The 16,017-nt window shown below is 40.3% G+C and overlaps 1 protein-coding gene across 1 annotated transcript in view; it reads left to right on the forward strand.

The window, feature by feature from the left end:
* LOC121527275 (contactin-associated protein-like 2) overlaps window positions 1–16,017 on the forward strand; it is a 230,438-nt gene that overhangs the window by 93,607 nt on the left and 120,814 nt on the right. Inside the window, exons 3-4 of the mRNA XM_041814171.1 lie at window positions 4,479–4,672; window positions 11,340–11,487. Of these exons, the coding sequence (XP_041670105.1) occupies window positions 4,479–4,672; window positions 11,340–11,487 (342 nt within the window). The remainder of the gene's footprint in view (window positions 1–4,478; window positions 4,673–11,339; window positions 11,488–16,017) is intronic.

The raw sequence follows: 16,017 nt of genomic DNA on the forward strand, positions 1-16,017 counted from the left end.
CCTCCTCTGACCTTTGACAGCATCTGGGATGGGAGAATGGGAGACTAGAGCTCTGTTATTTCTAAGCTTCACTCCTGTCCCTGGGTTTTGGAACAGTTCTCAAAGGTAGCGGTGAAATCCTCCCCTTTGAAATAGGGTGAGCCTTCAAGCCCCCCCCCCCCCCCCCTTAATTATTATATAAATTATTATTCATCAAAGACAGAGCTACTTGTAACTTCTTCTTTTAATCAGTCTTCACAAAGCAAAGATGTAGGGATGTCTGGGAATAGATGAAATATAGAACAGTTAAATAAATGTACTTACTATTTGAACTATAAAATGTCATTTTCTGTATTTCTTTTGACCTGCTAGTCTGGTACATTTCATTTTAATTTATTTTTTCAGTCTTTCAGTGCTTTGATATTTAGTTTTTAAACATTATTTAGTTATGGTTGTGGTATTTTAGCTTAGACACTTAATGGAGCTGTTGCCACATGCTGGATCATATTCACGTTGGTGCAACACAAACCAAAATGACTGTTTAGCCATGTTTTTTAATAGAAATATCCAGGCAGATTTTAGAGACAGATCTATATGAAAACTCTTCATGGACATCTGATTACTAACTACTACTAAATACTAACTTTGTACATTTATTAAATAGAATAACTAAACAAAAAATGTCTTTTCCATCTTGGCCTTTTTTCTTTTTTGATTTTTCCAACTAAGACCTCTCAAAAAGTGTCCAGCATTACTTAGCCAAAACATGCCACAGGATCACAGGTGTACGCTTGTTTTCTTCCTCAGAGTGTCTGAGAAACAGAGAGGGTGAACTTTCTTAAATACACCGCCCCTGTCAAACAAGACAGAGAAGCAAATTCAAAGCATGTGTTTTTCTAGTGCCTTTTTATTGATAATTCTTTTAAGTTAGCATGTTTTTGGGACTAAATGAACATGCCAGTTTTGTTTGTTGGACCCTTATCTTCAACTGTATATCAGGATTAACAGGATTGTTCTGATTTTCAGATTAAAATATGACAGAGAAGGATGGCAGCACTAAAGTGAGTTTGATATTTTTTTCCCCTCTGTTTTCCTCACACTAAAGGAGATTTCTGGAGCTGTGTCTGTGATCCATTCATTGAGTTATTCTTTATTAAATGTTTATTTGTATAGGGATAAGTATGGAGCAAGTAAACTTTTGCCACACACTACAGCATTTGTAGCCAGAGCTAATCTGCAATGCCCGTCCCTAGCTGGGCTTTTAAATACATAAAATTCCCAAATACACGCAAAACAACCACAACATTACAGTGAGAAAACACAGAATACATCAAATACACAATCACACAATGGCACAGAGTTAAAAAAGGAAATGTATGATCCTCCACTACAGGACCGAGTCCTCTTTAAAAACTGCTTCAGTCCAAGTTTAGAATGATCCAGTCTGGATCCAGTCTGAGCTCTGCTCCACATGATGGTTGTCCCAGTGAGGATTTAGGAAAGGGTGCATTATAGTCTCCATAAGACGCTCCATGCATCCAATGATGGACTTTCCTCTTTCAAACAGTTTATAAAAGCCAAGTTTACTTCAAATTTCACACTTAATGAGTGTGTTGAGGCCTTCACATTCCACATGGCTTGAATACGGGCTGAGAAAGGGTTAAGTTTACCTTGGCCCTGAGTAGTCAGGGGCTCGAGGTGAGTGCCTACCTTTGCCTAATTGTAAACTCAGCCTCTGGTGAGTTTGAATATCGTCAAAGACTTGAACTATGGAACAGAATCACACATGGTGGGTCAACTCTTAGATGAAATGACTGACATTTTTGAGCATAGTCACTGCTGTCTCAAAACCCAGGACAAACAATATAAAAATGGATATCTAGGACTCAAATCTTTGACTAGCGTCCAATATGTTATGACCTGTTTAAAAGCTATAACAATATCAAGAGGGAACACGCTAAGGCCTTGTCAACATGTAGGCAGGTATTTTCTAAGACAAATGTTTTTCTGTGTGTTTGACCCTCCCTACACATGTGAACTCCAACAAAAAAAAACTCCTTCCACTCTGCTGCCTCACGGGGAAAGTGAGGTTTGATGGCACTGGGCAGACGTAGTCAAACTTGCTATCTGGACTTGACGTATGCTAACACATCCACACACAGCTGAAAGTTAATGTACAGAGAGGCCTGACTGGACTATACTGCTGCTCATACAGCACTAGAAAGACACACACTCCAGCACTAACGTCACTGATGGCCATGCAGGCCCCATTACAGGGGGATGGACAACTGCTTCACCATCACAGTAAAAATCGCACTACTGTTGGCATGGTGGGGTCTTGACAACGGTGCATTTTTGCACCTTCAAGTGGATGAAGAGGATTTCAGTCAGCCTTAACAGACAACCACCGAGGACAGGAGCTACCCTAAAGCAGCTGACCGACCTGACAATTTTCTTATTTTAAGTGAATGCCTGTATTCCAACCGTTCTTTTAGTCCCCTCTTTTCCTTGAACTCCCCCCTTAACCTCTCACTCTGTGCTGTCTGTTCCATGTCATTGAGCCTCCCTCCAGTCTAACTCTGATGGTTTCTTCTCTCTTGTGCTGATTGAAACCCAGTTTCTCCATCTCCCAAGTCTCTTATCCTTTTTTCTCTGCTCTCCTCCTTCTTGTTTGGCCTCATCCATCAACTCTTCTGACTTCTTTTTTCATTGCTTTACTGGCCTTTTTTGTATCAGGAGCCTTACAATCTCATCTCATCACTCCCTCTCCTCCCTCCCTCATCCATCTCCCTTACCCTCACTCATTCCTCTTCTTTTTCTCATCCACCTTTGACTTGCAGCTTCTCGTCACTCTTTAACATGCAATCCTCAGATCTTTTTCCTAGATTTGCACCGTCTCAGTCAAAGCTTGCTTTCTTAATCTATATAATTTTTTCTACTTTACTTATTATCATCACCCTGTCCATCCTATTCCTAGTTATTCAGCCTCCAGCCCCTCCTGTCTCTTTTCTCTCCTTTTTTGATGGTGTGTCATCCCCCTCATGGCATTGCTGCAGCGGCTTTTTGAGGTATTGACGTTTTCACTGATACACGCCCAGTCAACTGTCAAGGCCAGGCTGGAATGTAATGGCTCTGTAATTGGATAAGATAAAGGATTTTTTTAGGGAGGGGACACACTGCAAATGGCCTCACCTTCTATTTTATCATATGACTGGCATCTATAGTAGCTCTGACACTTTGTCTGGCATTCTTCCATCAAAGAGAATCACAGCAACTGAGCGTGGCATGACCAGGTCACAGTCTATCCACCACCTGCTTTTCCTGATAAACATTTTAAAGTTGCATTTTGTCGCAGACTCAACACTGGTCCACTCTCATGAAAATGCCAGATTCTCTCCGTATTTCTCACACAGGTTTGATAACACTGGCATCATGCCTGATTTTTCTCTCCATGGCAGATGTGTAGCCTTGCTCTTTGGTTTCTGCATCATTTCACCTGCGAGGTCCAGGGGAGTTTGTCCCTGCCTCAGGATATAGAGGACACATGGGTGTTTGTCTGGAAATGAAGGCAGGGACAAAAGGACAATGACTACCACTAAAATAATTGGGAAACTGATATAGCCAACTATTTCAACAGTCAGGTTGAACTGGAACTGTTTCAGTGGCATTTTGGAGGCAATATTTTCATGCATTGCCATTTTGGATGAAAATCATGCTGTTATGTTATGCTGAGATACTGTGATATCCTACTCTGTCTCATATAATTCATTTTTTAGTTAACACATTTCAGTGGTTGACATTTTTCAGACACTCTGGTCCATGATTGTTAGAAAGGAGGTGGAAGTTGGTCAAAGCTAATCCATTTGAGCATAATGAAGACTGCAGCCATGATCAAATCAAAGATAAATCTCCTCTAGTTCAGTTCAACTAACCATGGAGTCTCCCACATGCCTTTTGGTGAACTCTAGTCCAGATTGAATCTGAGGTTTCTTCAACAGTGGCTTTCTCTTTGCCACTCTCCCATAAAGCTTTGACTGGTGAAGAACCTGGCCAACAGTTGTATTACCTTTACAAGCCTTCCAGGGCCAACTGCCAAGAAGAATCCCTACAACATGATGCTGCCTCAAACCGTGTTTCACAGCTGGGATGGTGTGTTTGTGGTGATGCACAGTGTTTGGTATCTGCCAAGTGTCTTGTCTGATAGCCAAAAAGCATCATTTTGGTCTTAAAGACTCTAGAAGTCTTTTTTCCACTTGACCGTAGAGCCTCTCACATGCCATTTGATGAACTAAAGTCAAGTCAGTCCAGATTTTTTTTTTTTTTTTTTTTTTTTTTTTTGTGAGAGTGGCTTTCTCTTTGCTACTCTACCATAAAGCTTTGACTAGTAAAGAACCTGGCCAACAGTTTTTGTCTGCAGAGTTCTTCCAGGTCATTTGGTGTGCTAAATGAATGTAACCTCTGACCTCTCAGTCTTTATAAAAGTGTCTCCATCTCTACAGGTGCTGGTGGGTGGTCTCCTCTGGACAGTGACCATTACCAGTGGCTACAGGTGGATCTTGGTTCCAGAAGGCAGGTGAGCGCCATAGCAACGCAGGGTCGCTACAGCAGTTCTGATTGGACGACGCGGTACAGACTCCTCTACAGCGACACGGGAAGGAACTGGAAACCTTATCACCAAGATGGGAACATTTGGGTGAGTGGAAAAGGTGTGTGTTAGTGTAAAGGTTTCAAATGTGTTACTTTTTACAGAAATTACTAACAAAGATGTTCATATTTGTAGTTTCCAGAGATTCCTGCGATAATTGTAATGCGCAGTGTGAGTCAGAGTTAGACATGACACACTGTGTAAGCACTGATAGTCTATTCAGTACAAGAGGAGGAGTTAGTTTAAACATTTCTGAATAGCCCTGAATGCTTTGCAATTATGACTCTCAGCCGTATAAAGGACATATTTTCCACTCATGTATTTTTTTCCAAAATTAAAAAAAAAAAAAAAATTTGTAAAATCTTGCCTTGTCTCGTCCTGTGAGATAAGAGTCTTGTCACACCCCTACTTTAAACCATTTATTTGTGACTTTTGCTGCATACTTTTGCTCATTGTCTTGCTATAAAATAAATCTTCTCCCACCCTGTAGTTCTCTTGCAGACTGAATAAGATAGTCAGGACATTCCTCTATTTTGCAACATTCATTTTCCACTTTACCTTTACAAGCCTTCCAGATCCGGCTGCTGAGCAGCATCCCCACAGCATGATGCTGCCACCACCGTGCTCTACAGTGGGGATGTTTGTGGTTTGGTGTCCTATCAATTAACGTAGCAATAGTGGAACTTCATGGAATGGATTTCAACATTATTACTATTATTGAACTTTTTACAGTAAGTAAACAGTAGAGGTTAATATTTTACTTGCAGGAATGCAACATAAAAAGTAAAACAGTGCAATATAGAGGTAACAGAAGTATCAGGATGATGTAAAGTACTTATTTTATTTCAAATGTTTGCAGTTCACCCATCAGAACTCAGAGGAATAAACTGCTCATGGTTACAACTTTGATGGCAGTTTTGTTATCACTGCTGATGAAAGTCTTCTCAAACTTTGTTCTGTGTCTTGATCCACTGCACTGACTTCGCAGGACTTCAACGTCAGCCTTTTTAATGTCACTTCACTCCATTCCAGATAAGAGTTGTATGGAAATTAAAAACTGCTGAGTGTTAATAAAGAGGACGATGAAATGAAGCAGTTGGAGAGGACGTTTCCTGTGGTGGCAGCTAAGAACGTTTAATAGCGATGCATGAGCAGGAACAAAGGGACTGATTCACCAAAACCTTTTCTTCCCTTAAGGTTTTCATAGACAATAATTCAAGTTTATGAGGACTTCAGGATGCTGTGCTCAGCCCACAGAGATCTGTGGACCTATGCTCCAGTGCAAACATGCACAAACATGGTGACTTACAGATGCTCTGGGTGGTGTGTGAGGATCTTTGGTAGAGCCGGAGAGGTTGTCGTCACTCCATCAGCACTAGTCTCCTGTAAACAGAGGGGGCCAAATGTTCACAGCCTGAGTAGTAGGCTCTTAAAGCTCTGTTCTTTCCCTCTGAGTGGGTGGATGGGTCAGTGGCTCTCTGTTTGTGAGATTTGATTAAGTGTAGGGGAAAATTTCACTTCCTAATGATAATTTAGTCGAGCTAGAACAGAGGAACACTGATGATGATGAACTGCTAAGATGTTCCTTATTTTTTTAAGAACACATATTTCTTTTGATAAATCTGTTAATTAATTCATCAAAATGTAAGAGGATGGGAGTTATTAGCATTAAATATTCTGGAGGTTGATGTCATTTTTAAGAAAAGTTAAATCATGGTCCATCGTAAAGTTGAGCTGTGATTACCATATAGAATTTTAACCTTAATAATAACCACTCTTATCAAAGCAACAAAAAAGGAATTTATGTATTATGTGGCATAGTACAGCTTTTTTTTCAAAATACAGAATTACCTTTTTATTGCTGCAGTTTACACAGAGGGACAGACTAAACAAAACAATTAGAAAGGAAAATTCAACATCACGGCTGAGCCACGATGTGGACAAACTCCAGAAAATAAAGCAGAAAAAACACAGACAACTTTACTGGAAAATAACTGAATAATTATGTAAAAAGACGAACCTTGCAAAACAAATGGATACGCCCGAAAGTGACAAGACCAATCAGCGTCGAGGGGCAGTACTTTCGGGGATGGCAGAGTTGTGGTGTAAGCAAGCAGCAACAAGAGACAGGTGCAGTTATTGCAGAAGACGTTAGCGTGGATGCTGCTGAAGCGCTAGTTTTATCAGAACTTCATTACATTTCTTCATTAAAAGAAGAACAAAGAACAGCACTGAGTTGTTTTCACAAACAACAAAAGTCGTGAACTGACATGTCTACAGTCGCCATGGTTTGCATTATGTAGTTCTCTATGGAGTTTACTCCTTTTGATAGGGGCGAAGCTTGGTAGCAGCTACGCCACGTGTTTTATTGTTCTGATTGGCCCGTAAAGATGTGACAGACAGAATGTTCATCCAATCATCCTCCAAGTTTTTTTTTTTTTTTAAAGCTCTACCCTTTCCCAAATGTTGTCTATGAACGGTTTATCAGATGGATTTGTGAAACACATCCGACTGGTGTGCCAGGTTATAAAAGACAAAACGTGTGCAAAGTGGCAAAAAAAAAAAAAAAAAGTTAAAGTTGCAATAGGAAGAGAAAAAGGCAAGTGACAAAGAGTGGCAAAAATTGTATGAATGGACAAGAGTGGCAAAATGGGTAAAAGTGGCAATAAGGGGTGAGAAGTGGCAAAAAAGTGGCAAAATGGTTAGAGAGAGGCAAAAAATGGTTTCAGTGGCAACACAGGGCAAAAAAGCATCAATCATGGGTGAAATGTGCAGAATTGGGCAAAAAGCAGCCAGAATGAATCAAAAGCAGCAAAATGTGTTTAAATGGTAAAAAGAGCTAAATGGAAAGAAATTGCAAAGAAGTTGCAAAGAAAGTGCACTTTTCCAAATTTGCCCATCAAAAAAGAATCCTAGAGGGCACTTTGCCGTGTGTTTTTTCCACTGTACTTCTCCCTAGAGGGCACTTTACAAGGGTTTGTCCACTGTAAGGGCACCCTTGAGGGCACTTCACCGTGTTTTTCCAACCGTATTGCTCCCTAGAGGGCACTTTACCATGGTTTGTCTAATGTAAGGACACTTTAGAGGGCACTTTGCCATGGTGTGTCCACTGTAAGGACACTCTAGAGGGCACTTTACCATGATTTGTCTAATGTAAGGACACTCTAGAGGGCACTTTGCCATGGTTTGCCCACTGTAAGGACACTCTAGAGGGCACTTTGCCATGGTGTGTCCACTGTAAGGACACTCTAGAGGGCACTTTGCTATGATTATTTACTGTAGGGATAGCTGGTTTGCTGGTTAATGATTGGAATTCTGAGTAGAGTGAATGATATGGTTGACTTGGCAGGCTTTAGGGGAGTGCCATCCTCCTCTTTTTCCTACTTTCTCTTCCCTTTCTTGCCTTCTTCCTCTTCTGTACTCAGCAATGTATTCAAATTGAGCCGTTTAGCCAAGCACAGATGAGTGGTGGATGAACACTTTTGAGAAATACAGGATAAATGCTGAAATTGTGCCTGGGATTGAGTTTATAGACGGAGAAGGGAATGGCTTTGTTCAGTCTCTCTCTCCCTCTCTCTCTCAAACTTGACAAGGGAAGGGCAAAGAAAGTGTCACCAGGACAAAAAGCAGTCTTTTTCCTACAGTCAGCCAAATCATCCCTAGGTAGACAGAATTCAAAAAGTTTTTTTCACTTGAAATGAGCTTAGGAGTGATATCAGGTTTATATGCAGCAAAGAGATTTACACTGTGAGGTGGTGTGGTAACATTTGTGTGTTTACATGAATGTGTGGCTATTATGTGTGCATGCAAATTGATCCAGTTATGCCTTTTGTGCTTCAAATCCTGAGCCAATACCACAGGCAGTTTGGAGACGGACTAGCAGAGGACAAACATGCGAGAGAGAGCACATGATGTGAAGGTGGATTTAGAGGATTTGACCGTAAAAGAGGAGGAGGCTGACTTCGAGAGGGAATGGGTGAAAGGCAGAAGCAGCAAACTTCATGCTCATAACAGTGCTAAAAAAGAAATCTGTTTGAATGATGCTTTTACCACCTTTTCCTTTAGTTTAACACTCTTTTGCATACTGAAGGTACAGTATGCTGGCCACAATTAAAGATGCTGCAAAGTGTAAATCAAACACACACATAACATACCAGAAGGATTGCAGTTTTTAAGGTTTTGGTTTAAGAATCTTTCATAATGAGAATGAAATTGGACTTAATTGATTATTAATAAAGTTTTGAGTATAATTTAACCCTAAAATATAATATTTGTTCTGCAGATCTATTGTCCCTAAGCTCCTCCAAGTCAAAAGCCATGGTTCCTTCTCCAAAAATGTTAGATTGTGTCTCTCTGAGTGAAAAGTGAGCTACAGCCTCAAGCAGAGGAGTTAAAGTATCTCAGGATCTTGTTCACCAGCGAGGGTAAAATGTATTATGGAATCAAGAAGGGGGGGCAGCAGTAATGCTGGCCTTGTGCTGAACTGCGGTGGTGAAGAGGGACTGACATGGACTAGCTCTTGATTTAGCTGCTGAAATATATTCCAGCTTTCACGTATGATCATGAGCTTCGAGTAAAGAAAGAGATCATGGATTCCAGCAGTCTGTGGGGTGACTCATCCATAAGGGGATCAATAGTTCAGACAGATATGGGGATAGGCCAGCAGCAGAAGGCAGCTTAGTAGGCTAAGTAGACAACTTTTTGCAGGTTTCCCAGATAGGCGCAACTGGTAAAAGCCCCCTGAAAGATTCTGAGCTTGCAGGAGGGATAATACAAGGTATGGCTATTAAATAGCCGTGATTATGAGGACAAACCCCATAGTTCACGGTCACACTGGGTGTTTCATATCAAAGGTTTGGGTATTCATGCACAACTGCTGTAATTTTCTAGTGACAACTTTAGTTCACTGCTAGCTACTGATTGAAGAGTGCGTGTTTTGCAAACTGAAAGAAATCTAATTTTTTATGAAGTGAACTCAAGGCCATGCTGATTGTTTTCTTTGGGTATCGTTTTGGAGGAGTGGGTTCCAGAAGGGTCAACGGTAAATCAGCACTATTATACACAGGCTCTTGAAAAACTGAGAGAAAAAGTCTGAATAAAGAGACCGCAATTGTGGTTTCATTCTTCAACAAGACAACACACCAGCTCACACTTCACTAAAGCAGTCTATGGCCCAAAAACAAACCACAGTGCTTGATCACCCTCCCTACTCACCTGATCTGGCACCATATGACTTTTTCCTTTTTCCTACGATCAAATCTGTGCTCACAGGAACTCATTTTCAGTCTGTGTCAGAAGTTAAAAAAAATGTTAATAATGATTTTATTCAAACTAGATTAATAAAATTAATTATTAAATTAAATCAAAGCATCAAACCACAAGGAAAGAACATAACAAGACAAAACCTCATCAACAGGAGAACCCAAAAATGAAGCCAGCAATGTAACTCCAACATTATAATCATCCTATCAGACACATGATAGATCCTGGAAACATGTCAAGTTGTATATACATCATGAAACCTAGATACATAAAATTCCAGAATAAAATTGAAGACCAAGGAAAAAAAATAAACGAAAAACCCAGAACAACCTTGACGAATCCAGGGAACACAGGAACCCAACTACATAAAATCCATCAAGAAAAGAAAGAGGTTCTGGGACAACTGTCTGAAGAAAACCTACTGCACTGATTTGATCAGTTGAGGACCTGAATGCAGCGTTGATGTAAAAGGGGACTCTATCGAAGAGGAAAAATGGTTATGTTTAATAAAATTGTATTACAGCATTAGTCTCGCTATTTTATCAGCCATACCTTGTATATCCAATCCGGGCTTGGGTAAACTTAGAATTCTCCAAATAGAGCTGGAAACCAATGCTTTGGAGAGGATGTACAAGGTCTCCAGCTTCCTTTTAAAAAGGTGTGTGTTGGGGGTTACCAAAAGCCAAAAATCTGAGATGAAAACAAACTCTCCACGGCAAATTTCATGAATTCAAACATTATCAACGTCGGCCTAATAATTTCACAATATTGTAGACAATATTATGGGCAGGTAAACTTCTCATATTTCCTTTAAAAAGAACATTGACTTTTGTTTGCTACCAAACACCCCTCCACCTCTACCACACTTGATGCCTTCCACCCAGCACACCCCTAAGCCAATGGTAGACCTCAGCTCAGTTTGCCGCTTTTGAAAGACTAAACTTTCCCCCAGCAGCATGGAGTCAGAAACAGTTGATGAGACGGAGGAGTCAGCTCAAAGGTGACTGTCTGAAAAAAGGTTTTAGTCCCCACATGCACATCCACCCGAAAGCCCGGTTCATGTCTTTCTAAATTAACACAAAGCTGCAGATGTCTTGGTCTTGTTTTGTTACCTGTTAGTGATAATTCTCCAAATGGTTCAAAGGGACTGTTCAGTCCATATGTTTGCCATGCTGTCTCTTCACATGCAGCAGGTTGTTCTGCATGCTGCCATTATGCTGATAAATGAACAGGCTTTTTGCCAGTTTGTTGAGAAATATTTTGAACATGGTGTCATAGTGTTTGTACAGTGGACAGTGTGAAATGATGTTTTCTCAAGGGTGCTACTCTAAGTAAATGTGTATGGCAGCATGTGGTTAGTGGAACAAATATGCTCCTCCGGATTTAGCTGCTTTGGCTACGGGCTTGTGTCTTTGCAGTATTTTGATTTAAATATGTGTTTGTGTTTTTACAGGCCTTCTCTGGAAACTCAAACTCAGAGAGCTCAGTTCGCCATGAGCTGCAGCAAGGAATCGTTGCACGCTTCATGCGGCTCATCCCTCTCGACTGGAGCGAGGAAGGACGAATCGGTCTGCGTGTAGAAGTGTACGGCTGCTCATACTGTGAGTGGAGACAAAAATATACAAATGCACTCAAAAACATGCCTTTAAAAATGAATTCAACCACTTGGATGTTTTATCCTTTGGTCGATTTTAAAAATCAGTCATGCTCAATTCAATTTGGCTTTTTTGACAAGAAAAAAATACAAAAATGAAACTTTAAATGAAAGTGAAAACAGATCTCTTCAAAGTAATGTCAATTCAATAAAAAAACATGAGTGGTAGAGTGAATATTCACCTCCTTTAAAGTATATAACCTAATTTAACAGAGGCCCAATAACTGGTGCCAGTGGTCTCACAGTTAGTGAAATGAGGATCAGCTGAGTGCAGTGAATGCATCTCAGTGATTTTAGTATAAAAACACCTGTGTCTGGAAGGTCCAGTCACTGGTTAATCAGCATTCATGGCTATCATTACATCATGAAGACAAAAGAACACTCCAAGCAACGCAGAGAAAATGTTATTGAAAAGTATAAGTCAGGGAATGGACACAGAAAAATGCCCATGGTTCTGAACATCCACTGGAGTTCAGATATACCAGTGAATAAACCAGAAAAAATAAAGACAACATTAATGGAAAATAATAACATGATTGTAAGAGAAGCAAAAAGTGGCAAAAAATGAGTTAACAGCTGCAAAAAGGGGGTAAAATTGTCAAAAACCTGGTAAAAAGCAGTCAAAGTGGATTAAACATGTCAAACGTGGTAAAATAGGTATAAGAGGAAAGAATGTTTTAAAAGTGGTAAAAAGGTGGTAAAAAGAACTAAAAGGAGTGGTAAAATGGGTGTAGAGTGGCAAAATTGGCCAAAAATGGGTAAAGTGAGGCAAAAGTGGGTTAAAATGGTAAAAAAGTGACCAAATAAGCCAGTGGTAGACCTCAGCTCAGTTTGCTGCTGTTTTGAAAGACTAAATTTTCCCCCAGCATGGAGTCAGAAGCAGTCCATGAGTCAGAGAGTTCAGCACGTGAAAATGAAGATACAAGAGGATACATTAACAAAAAGAAAAGCCGAGTAACAATGATTAAGGAGTGGTTTGTTGTTAACATCACAAACACAAACACACGGTATCTTCACAGACCCACATCAGGTTGGGAAGTTTACTGAAGATAAGCTAGGTAGGGTAAAGTCTGTTGGAAATACCAAAGGAGGACTTATCATTGTTGGATATCTTTCAAAATGGCAAAGAGACAGAGCAGTGGCAAAAATGGGCATAGAGTGGGAAAAATGGGTTAAAATTGTAAACTGGGAATAGAATGGCAAAAAATAGGTATAAATGAAAAAAAAAAAAAAACGTGGCTAAATAGAGTGAAAATATAAAAGCTGGACACAAGCATATCTAGAGGACTCTCCTGCAGACTCTTTCCTCTCATGCTGTTAAAGGCTACCTAACTAATTCTGACGACAAATTTCAATGAAGCCTCAGCATAAATATATAAGGACATGCATGGTTCATTCTGGAGATAGGGATGGACTTCATGTGGATGTATCTGTGGGAGAGTGTCTGTAAGAGGCTTTTTCTCTCTCATTATATTTCCCTCGTTCATTTCCTTCCCATGTTAGAAGACAAACATTTCAGTAAGGATTCAGAGAGGAGGTGTTACAGACACAGACATGCAGGAGTGTATGCACAGCTGCACAAAGCAATAAAACAGAGCAATAAGCCTATCACCTCTGGTGAAAACACAAGTGCACTCATGAATAACTTCCACTAAATAATTCACTTCTGATACATGTGAGAGCTTCTGCGCTCCAATGCAATCATCTTATTTCTGAATAATAACTCACTAACGGTGTCAGATTTATAAATCTACAGTCAGTACCTGTGATGACAAGTGAAAACTGGATTTTTGCAAATTAGGGTCAGTGTCGTGTTGGAGGGTGAAGCTTTGGCCAAGTCTGAGGTCCTGAGCGCTGCAGAACAGGATTTCACTGATCTACGATACAAGACCTTTTATTTTCCCTTTGAAAAAATATGTCATGGACCCCAAAATAAATCTCTATGAATGCACTTTGCTCTATTCAGCTTTTCCTCAACCCTGACCAGTCTCCCAGTCCCTGCTGTTGAGAAGCACCCCCACAGCAGGATGCTGCCATCACCATACTGGGATGGTATGGGGCAGGTAATGAGCAGTGTCTGAATTGAGGCCAAAAGGTTCAACTGGTTTCATCAAACCAGAAGTTTGTTTTTCACAGTCTGAGAATCCTTCAGGTGCTTTTTTGTCAACTCCAAGCAGGTGTTCATGTGTTTGAGCAAAAGCTTTATTTAGAGCATTGTTGGAAAAAATAAGAGTCCCACATTTATCTGCTCATCTTCACTCTCAAAGTCTGTAATGATAAACTTCCACTAATTTTTTTCACTGCTTCTCTGGAATGAAAGGGGACTACAACAAAAGTAAGGACGGAGATAACAGGATGGAGGACCAAGAGACAAGTGGTAGGAGGAGGGAGGCAGATAAATATAGATGTGTTGTTCCCAGCATAATCACAGAATATGTCGGTTGTAGATGATAATTCTGGGTTTTGAGAATGCCTGATAATTAAACACAACACCATTTTATGACTAATCTAGGACTGTGAAATTGAAAAGCTGTTTTTATGTGTCTGTGCCAGAATGAGAGTTTTTAAAGGAGTCCTGATCCAACCTGCTGAGGAATTCACATGCCCATTTCCATGTTGATTAACTAGGATCACGAGGAAATCAGTTATTCAATAAATGAGTCATTAAGTATTAATAATAAATGTGAGCATGAGTGAAAAAAAAGGAGGTATATGAAAAATCAGTTAGAATCATATTTTAGAAACCACTAGTTGCACACAAACAGACACTTTGACACTTTTCCTCTGAATGCACTCACAGGTACACAGAGCAGCATACAGCATCATAGAGTTTTTTTTTTTTTTTGCATTGATTTGAGCAAAACAAACAAACAAACAAACAGACTTCCAATTAGGCCTCCTCCTGAAATGTTACAGTTCAGTACAGTGGGGGTCAAACTGTAAGTGACCTGCTTTGGTGCTCACAGTCACCTAATTGGATTTTTTTCCAATGACACATGCTACCATGGATATAACTTAGCCTTTAGATATCTGCCTTCCAATTATGCATCTTCTTTTAGCTTGACATGATGCAGGGGTCATCAAATTTAAACTTTTCTGAAGCTTATTAAGGACTAAAATAACAGGCTGAATATTAAAGATGCATCTGTTAGTGAGGTAACAAGAACTGTTTAAGTGTCACGGCACATTAGGTAGTCCTCAGCAATGACCCTAGGGCCTGTATCCTAGTGGTTTACAGAGTATGATGCTGTTTTCTGACTGATCCAGTTTTCACCCAGCCTAGAAAAAAATTCACCCCTATGGATGTTTTAGCTTTTTATGGACTTTGGAAACCAATCATGGTCAATTTAATTTGACTTTTCTGACTCTATGAGATTAAAGTAAAACCTCATTAATGTCAAATTGAAAAAGATTTCTACAAAGTAATGACAATTATTTTGCTGCATTCATTTACAAGCCTTCCAGGACCGGCTGCCGGGAAGCATCCCCACAGCATGATGCTGCCACCACAATGCTTCATAGTGGGGTTGATGTGTTTGCGGTGATATCAGTGTTAGGCGTCTTGTCTGATGGTGAGAAAGCTCTGTTTTGGTCTCATCAGACCAAAGAACTTTCTTCCACTTGACCATGGAGTCTCTCACATGCCTTTTGATCAACTCTAGTCCAGATTGAATCTGAGTTTTCTTGCCACTCTCCCATAAAGCTTTGACTGGTGCAGAACCCGGCCAACAGTTGTTGTCTGGAGAGTCTCTCCCATCTCAGCTGCTGAAGCCTGGAACTTCCTCAGAGTAGTAATAGGTGTCTTGGCGGCCTCTCTCACTAGTCTCCTTCTTGCATGCTGACTCAGTTTGTGAGGACGGCCTGATCTAGGCAGATTTACACATGTGCCATATTCCTTCATTTCTTCATGATGGATTTAATTGAACTGTGGGGGATGTTTTTGTATCCATCCCCTGACTTAGCCTTTTCAATAACCTTCCATCTGAGCTGCTTGGAGTGTTCTTTTGTCTTTGTGGTGTAATGGTAGCCATGGTTTCACCCCCATTGTTACCATAATTCACTAAATTACTTTTAGGAACTGTACTCATTCATCACACTGTGTAGCCTGTCTTCCTTGCTGGTACTCTAAGCACTCTTGTTAAAGAAGTAGTATACTTACTGTTACCATGTATGACAACCAATGGTCTGAATGGCATGGTCTCCCGTATCAAGGCATTAAAACTGCTTCTTTCCAGAGACCAAAAAGTTCTCCCTCTGACTCTGCTTGGGTCAACCTTCTTCCCTCTTTCATTCTGCTTCCATCTATCTCAGTGTTCTCGAGGTGGTAGGAACGCCCTCAATCCTCCATAAAGTCCCCCTCCTGACATCAAGCACTCAGCCGAGCCGGCAACCCTTTTTTCTGAGCAGAACACCTAAAGCTGCAATATCTCATAAAACAATTGGAAAACTGTCAACTACCAACACTGTTTGCACCATA

Source organism: Cheilinus undulatus, linkage group 19, assembly GCF_018320785.1.
Source record: "Cheilinus undulatus linkage group 19, ASM1832078v1, whole genome shotgun sequence".
NCBI classification, from domain to species: domain Eukaryota; kingdom Metazoa; phylum Chordata; class Actinopteri; order Labriformes; family Labridae; genus Cheilinus; species Cheilinus undulatus.